This window comes from Scomber japonicus, chromosome 3, assembly GCF_027409825.1.
Source record: "Scomber japonicus isolate fScoJap1 chromosome 3, fScoJap1.pri, whole genome shotgun sequence".
In the NCBI taxonomy this organism is placed as follows: Eukaryota; Metazoa; Chordata; class Actinopteri; order Scombriformes; family Scombridae; genus Scomber; species Scomber japonicus.
This window is the reverse complement of record NC_070580.1, coordinates 27099683-27107101: the sequence shown is the minus strand read 5'-3', so window position 1 is coordinate 27107101 and position 7419 is coordinate 27099683. Positions and strand designations below refer to the sequence as shown.

Genomic DNA, 7419 nt, shown 5'->3' with positions numbered 1-7419 from the left:
GTGTATGTTAGTTGACACTTCTATTCCAATACATATTATATAATGTTGCCCCTGTTTGAAAGACTGCCATCATCTTAGCTTAGTCTAATATTTCAGTGTCTGTGACAAAGTGATAGCCCCACATAGTATAGATGTTTATTTCCGTTTTCTGTAGTTGTTTATCATCCTTCATGCAGCCTCACTAAGTATTCAGTCAATAAATTCAGTCACACAGCATGAATGCATTGCAAATTTTAATATATATATAATATATATGTGTAATGTATGTACAAAAAGCATCACAAAAACAAAGTATGGTAACAGGAATTTCTCACATGCTCACAGTAACAGTAATAATGCTTCTTTTTACTCCTTTTTTTAGTGGGGAGCTTTGCTTCCCCAGAATCAGACAGAAATGTCAATCTGCTCCGTTAAGGCATAAGCCAAACACGGCTGAAATTTAAGAGCGAAATCCAAAAAGGTATGCATATGTAAATACCTAGAACACGGAGGTTATGTGGACAAACACATACATATATAATGTGCATGAATGCATCTCAAGTTTCTGCAGATATTAGGATACAAAGACTGTGGTTCACAGATTGCTAAACAACTGTAGGGTTAATATCAAGTATATATCAGGACACTGTTTATGGTTTAGTAAACCGTATGGTCCCTGTCAGTAGGAAGGTTCATGATCAGTTAAATTAAACACGTACACTCAGTTATTCCTGAAAATGTATGTAAAAAAAATAAAAGAGACAACAAAGATCCCTTTGCAATAAATGATGTAAATTGGGCCCAAAAGTAAACCCTCGAAGCATTTAGCTCCAATTTGAGGGTTTTGTAACATGAGACAGATCAGATAAGAAAGAAACACATACAAAGAGCTACTGCAAACTACTGCATTCAGCAAGTCAAAATGAAACTGTAGCATACACATACAAAATCTTTTGAAAAAGGGATAGCATGGAAGAGAAAACAAAAACCAGGTCTGTCTCTTTGGTGGAGTGATTAATAGCCCCCCTCCCTCACAGAGGGAAACAGAACAGGACTCTTTGGGGACAAAGAAATAACACTGCAACTTTGAGTCCCACAACTCAGTAAGGCTAATAGCTTCAACTACAAACGTTGGCAATAGCCTACTGAATAAGCCACAAAAGTGTTTAAGTGCAACACAGCTTTTAGACCATACAGAAGATGGTAAGTGATAGTCTTCAAACCCGGAAACATTTCTGACTCATCAGACCCAACGGTCTCATTTCTTTATCTTTTCTTTTTTTTTTTTAAACTGTAAACTGATGGTGTGTAGCTGCCACTTGTTCCATCCGTCTACGCTCCTATGCACATCCGGCCAGCACGCTGGTACAGTCTTATGCCGACAGGAGGCTCAGAGGAGAGTTGTCCATGATATACTCTCCAACACCAACAAAGTACATAACTTGAGCGATGCCGAATAGAGGAGCGATGACCAGAGCTCGACAGCCGGCGCCTTTCAGGAAGGCAGACGGTCCCTCCTTCTGCATTATTTTACTGTGGGGGCACAGATGGGATGGGTTTATTTATAAACATGCACACAAAGACATGAGAAAAAAAATGTTATGTGACATATATTAAATGACTCAGCTGTCTCACCTTACACAATCCACTACTCCACTGTACGTCTCCTCAGCGGACCCCTTGTTCAGCGATTGCAGTCTCGTCTTCACAACTGGAGAAAGGGAAACAAAAGTTAGACAAACACTCCAGATTCTTTACAGTGATGCTACTCATACAATGAACACATTGTGGTTCTCAAACTCACCATCACAGGGGTTCACAGCCACTGCAGCTGTAGATCCAGCTGCACAGCCTGAGAGGAAAGCCCAGTAGAAGGGTGACGACACATCTGGGCTGGGTTGGCCAAGGCGGTTCAGGTTGGCGAACAGCGGGAAGTAGACCATAGAAAAGGGAACATCCCTGAAAGAAATCAAGCAGAAAATGTTTCAAATTTGAAAACTGAAAATAACCTGTCTAACAAGTTCACACCTGCTTCCTCTTGAGCAGGGAATAAAACTGTACCTAATTAGCGTTGCCCCGAGACCCTTGTAGAGCCCCTGGATGCCCTGGGTATGGAGGAGCTCCTTTGCTATCTGTGTGGCTGACACAGCTCGAGGTGGTGCGACCACGGTGCCGGAGTTGTAGGAGCGGCTGAGCATTGTGTTGGTGGCCACGAGCTTTGTGGGAGACATCATGACTGGCTTTTGCTGCTGAGCCGCTTTGGACAAAAAAATAAAAATAAAATAAATATACACAATCAATCCGAGTAAGACCTACACAGATGATTCAATACACCACTTCTTTATACATGTTATTCAACATTTTCTTACCAAGTCTGCCGGCGTCCTGCAGCTGTATCTTCAGCATTTCCATCGGGGTGGTGATAACGACTTGGCACATACCAGCACCACACCCAGCCAGCATTTCTTTGAACACTGTCAGTCCCTTTCTGATAACAAATATTTTGAAATGAGCCATAGATGATATTGATTTTTTGCCAGATTACTCAGTACGGAGGATTGTTGCTTACCCATCTTTGGAAAGATGATGGCGGAAAAGGTCATTAGCGGCCAGCTTGATTGCCTTCTCGGGGGTAACGAGGGTCAAATTTACAGCGGCACCTGAGGAAAAAAACCCACACAGTTACCACTGAAGCCACAATCGAGTTGTTTGCAACATTTTAGCACATGTACAAAAAACATTCCCCGCCACTATCATTACTCCATTGTACAGCTAATGTAAAATAAAAAAAAAGGCATAATGATGAAGGAGAATTACGTCAAGAAAAGTTACATTCAAATATGAGCTTCAGAAAGAAAATGAGAAATGAGCACAAAACACATGACAAGAAAAGAAAATTAGGAGGTTAATGAAATGTTGAGAAGGAAATGCAAACATCAAGTCTATGAAGTGAGATGCTTTATGATGAAAAAAAAAAAGGGGGTTGAGTTTGTGTGGGGAAAACTTAAAAAGAAAGAAAATGTGTGCATCTAGAGAAAAGCTACCAGTCAGTAAGTATGTTAATGACAATAAAACAGAGACAACACATGAATAGATGTAAGTGACAGGACAGACTGAATCACTGATTATGTACTGTGTTCACTGACTTCAGGTCAACTTTGAAAATCAATCTTTGAGTCTGTTGATGTTTCAAATAAACATCTTATTATAAATTCCCCACAGATTCATTTACAAGATCAACCAAAGCCCGTAAGTGCACAATCCATAGTCTGGAAACGGGAGAAACCAACTACGAAAATCGACAGGAGAGTAAAAGAGACAGCCAAGTAGTTATTGACGAGGAGTCAAAATACAGGACAAGTAGATGGCAAAACAAAAACAGTGTGCCTATAGTTTTAAGTAGAGCAATATTGTAAGAACCATGTAATGATTTGCCTCCAGCGTGGCTGCGCCTTATCGGCTAGCCTTCAATATCCCAGGGGGACCCAAGTCTGTAATATGAAAAACACAGATGCAAACAAACAGCATTCCTCACACAGGTAGAGACCCACACTAAAAGGCCTCCATTTTCCTCACATTAAAGACTCTAATACTTATTTTTTTACATTGACATAAATGAACTGATAATGAAACAGTACATTTGTTTTCTATTTCACTACATGTCATGTATGTTACTAAAACAGTTTACATACATAGAAGAGGTAAAAGTTGAAAAAACCCACTTAACCCTTACATACTGTTTGGGTCAAATTTGACAGCAAAAAAAAAAAAACAACCCAAATGTCATCCGTCCAGTCTGAAATTCCTAAAGTGGCTCAAAATGCACAACAATGAAAATATTTTAAAAATTGTTATGCTTTTGTAAAAAGGTGTTACAAATGTGTGTCCATCGAGGCTGTTCTGGGTCAAATCTTTGACCTGGCTTTTTGTAAAATTACTAGTTAATAGTTTTAATAAGATAGTAGTTATGAAGATTTCTTTTTATGATCCAGATTCCATAAAGTTCTAAAAGCTATGTTAAATTTGAATTTCTTACGTAAAATAGGACATGAAACAATCCAAAAATACACTCTCTGCTCTCTGAAACATTAATTAAAAGGTTTAATGATCCATTTACTGATCAGTCAGATCGACTATTGGTGTGTTTATAAACAGATCTGTGGTTCACAATTTGGTAAAGACACTTTTTACGGAGGGGATTCTTAAACCGGGTCAAAGTGGACCCAGAATATACTGTGAGGGTGTAGAATATGAACAGTATGTAAGGGTTAAACATGAGAACAGCTTTGGCTAATTCTCTTTTTTTATTTTTTAAAACTAATCACCATATTACTAAGTAAATCAAGCACTGACAATACAATGTGTCTCAGTAAAGACCAAGTATACCCAGTTAGTAATCATGTCACTGTTCTACCTCACCAGAGAAAAATCTCACCCCCCTCCTATATTTAAACCTCTTGTAAACACTTCTATATGTTCTAGCCTGCTGGTTCTTATATTCAAATGAGTTTAAATCTTACCTCTGTACATGCCAAAGTAGCCCTCTGATCGAACTGTTTTGCTCAGGCAGTCCAGCCTACAGAAAACAGAGCAAAGAAAAACATCAGTAAGACTAATTTTTTTTTTTATTTTATTTATTTATTTTTTTAAGGAGCAAAGAAACAAATATTCTACTTAATTATTTAAACTCAGTAAGTGCTTAACAGGAGTCTGGATGAGTAGGGAAAAGAGGCTGCTCTGTAGAAACATGGGCGTCAATAGATAAGTGGAATTTTCCACTCTGTAAAGGTTGTTTAAGGGGTTGGTCCAACTCATAGGACAGGAATGACAGAGCAACACTAGTTGTCACGGCCCCATGAAGTCAGAAATGTCACCCTTTACTCAACACGTTCATTTGCATATATATATATGTGTGTGTGTGTGTGTGTGTGTGTGTGTGTGCGTTTGTGGGATTTGCAAGCACAGACGTGGATTTAACAAGGGATGTAGTAAGTGTAGTGACGAGAGAATGAGTGTGTCGTGTAAGACAAGCGTAACTAAAAATACTCACATGCTCTTGTAGACCTGCTGACCTCGTCTCTGATTCTGCAACCTGGTCTTTGCCAAGTCGATGGGGAACACACAAGTGACCCCAACGATGCCAGCGATGCCTCCATTAATGAGCTTGGCTGGGAGACTGAAACAACACAACACCACAAACTATAAACATTGTGAAAAATAAATGGGTAGAAAGAAAATGAAGGAAGGAATATGAATTGAACAGGAAGTGAATTGCCACCAATTTTGATTACTGATCAATTGTTGAAGTCTTCTAACAATTAACTTTGCCAAATGTTCTCCAATTCCAGCTTCTGGACTTTGAGGATTTGTGGCTTTTCTCTGTTGTAAATTGAGTAAGAGTTGGGATTGTTGGTCGGCCAAAACAACCAGTTTGAGAATAAAAATGTGATGGACATTTTCTCCATTTGTTTGATGTTTTATAGATAAAAATAGCAGATTATTTGATGGTGAAAATAAGCAAGCTGTGAAGAAAACTGAAAAATGTCAATCACCATTTCTTAAAAGTTTAAGATTTCTAAGACTAAGACTTTGTTAAATGTCTTGTTTAGTCCCAAACCAAAAGATATTTGGTTCATTAGGGCTGTAAATAAGAATTATAGTTGTTTGGTCCAGAAAATGGTAAGAAAATGGTGTATATGTTCACTTCATAAAACAATAATCACATGAATTTTTGAAAATTTCCTCTCCAAAAAATAATAAAAAGATGACCAAATAGTTGACTCTAACTCTAAATAACATTTAAAAAAGAGAAAATGAGCAAATTCTCTCAATAGAGAAGCTGAAAGAGAGTACCGGTAGTTATATATAAAATAATGGACTAATTGTTTCTACTCTTGTGCCACAAATGAAACAAATGTCTACACCTGTCTACTTATACTATATTAAGTAATATGAGAAATGAATGACACTCACCTGATCTGCTGCTGAGACATGATGACTTTGAATTCAAAAGACAGGAAATGTAGTAAGAACTAGTAGTAATGAAGTGTAGGACCAAGTCTTCTTCAGTCAAATCAAATGAGTAGGTTCCTAAACACAGATGAAAGTAAGAGTTAGACTTAGACTGTGTGTGTATATAAATAAAGGCGGGTTCCTGAGTATTTAACAGACTAGGCCGTTATATCTAGGAGCTTATCCCGCCCACAGTGGCTTATCTCTGAGCCTCAGAGTCACGGGACCATGAGGCAGCAGACTGACTGAGACTTTGCAATCTGAGTAGTACAAACTGTGGGTGTGTCTTAGCTCACATACCGGAACTCCATAAATGGGCATGACTGCCTTTCATACATTCAAGATAATGGTAGCTAGATAAAAGACCCAAATTTCCAAGTAACATGCATGCATGTTGGTGCCCCAAGCTCTTAACCAAAGTCCCTAAGAGTGTTTAAAAGGAGATGCAAATCAATGAGGAAGACGCTTTTCTTTTTTTTCCTTCCTCTCCTCTTTTTTTAATCACGTTTGAAAAGAAGAAGAAGGAGAAGAAGTCCACAGTATTATCTTCTAAGCATCTTCCATCACAAGAACATTTGGGGTTTTTTGGGGGGGTTTAATAAAAATGTTAGGATAGAAATAAGGAAAATAAAAGCGTTGTGTCACTCCCATACATTACGAATGGCTAGCATCGTGAGCTAAGCTATTCATTCAAGAACAATACCGTGCATGAAAACCAACAAAAATGGCAATAAACGACAACTTTGTGACTATAAAATCCATCTTATATAATTAGAAAAGCCTTTTACTCACCTCAAAATTGCTCTTGTAGTTGCTCTTTTGGTGTGTTTGATGCCGTTTAAGTTGTGTTTCGTAGCGTCTGTCTCGCCGGTTGTGTCCGCTATTATATCTACGAGTAAGACAGACTGGAAATTTCCATTCAGCTTTAACCGGCGAACTCACCCCCAGTCTACACTGCGGTTGGACTGTTAAACCAATCACCACTGGCGGAATTCACAGACGAGAAGCTCATTGGCTAAAATTTACAGCCCCCTGTTTTTCATTGGACAACAGACCCATCAATCAAACTATTCCACAAATCAGTCAGCTACACACATGTTTAAGGGTGTAAAATTACAGATACATCCCCTTTGACTTAAAAGTTAAATGTAATACACGAATACACAAATGCGTATTATTAGATAGAGCTAAATTTGGGTTAGGGTTTTTACTATGAGATGTTAACATAAGGTCGGTGACGTGGCCAGGGCTCATTTCCTGACAGGATCTTAGGTTTAAGATGATCTTAGTCTCATGGTAAATCTCTGGGTTAAGATGATAATTGCATTAGATCACTTAGACTCATCTAGTAAAATGACATCATTCCCCACTTTACTCTCTCTACTCTTGTTTGGTGCACATTGGTTGATGCTGTGAGTTAGTTTTATG

General features: G+C 38.4%; 1 protein-coding gene across 1 annotated transcript; it reads right to left on the bottom strand.

Moving 5' to 3' along the window:
• Window positions 1–229: 229 nt before the first annotated feature.
• On the bottom strand, window positions 230–6891 carry slc25a55a (solute carrier family 25 member 55a). Its single transcript, XM_053316341.1, has 10 exons — window positions 6784–6891; window positions 5953–6069; window positions 5030–5155; window positions 4500–4555; window positions 2549–2639; window positions 2349–2467; window positions 2041–2236; window positions 1784–1938; window positions 1615–1690; window positions 230–1512 (listed from the first exon to the last, which is right to left on the bottom strand). The coding sequence occupies exons 2-10, from the start codon at window positions 5970–5972 to the stop codon at window positions 1353–1355; spliced, it is 999 nt and encodes a 332-aa protein (XP_053172316.1). The 5' UTR covers window positions 5973–6069; window positions 6784–6891; the 3' UTR covers window positions 230–1352.
• Window positions 6892–7419: the final 528 nt, after the last annotated feature.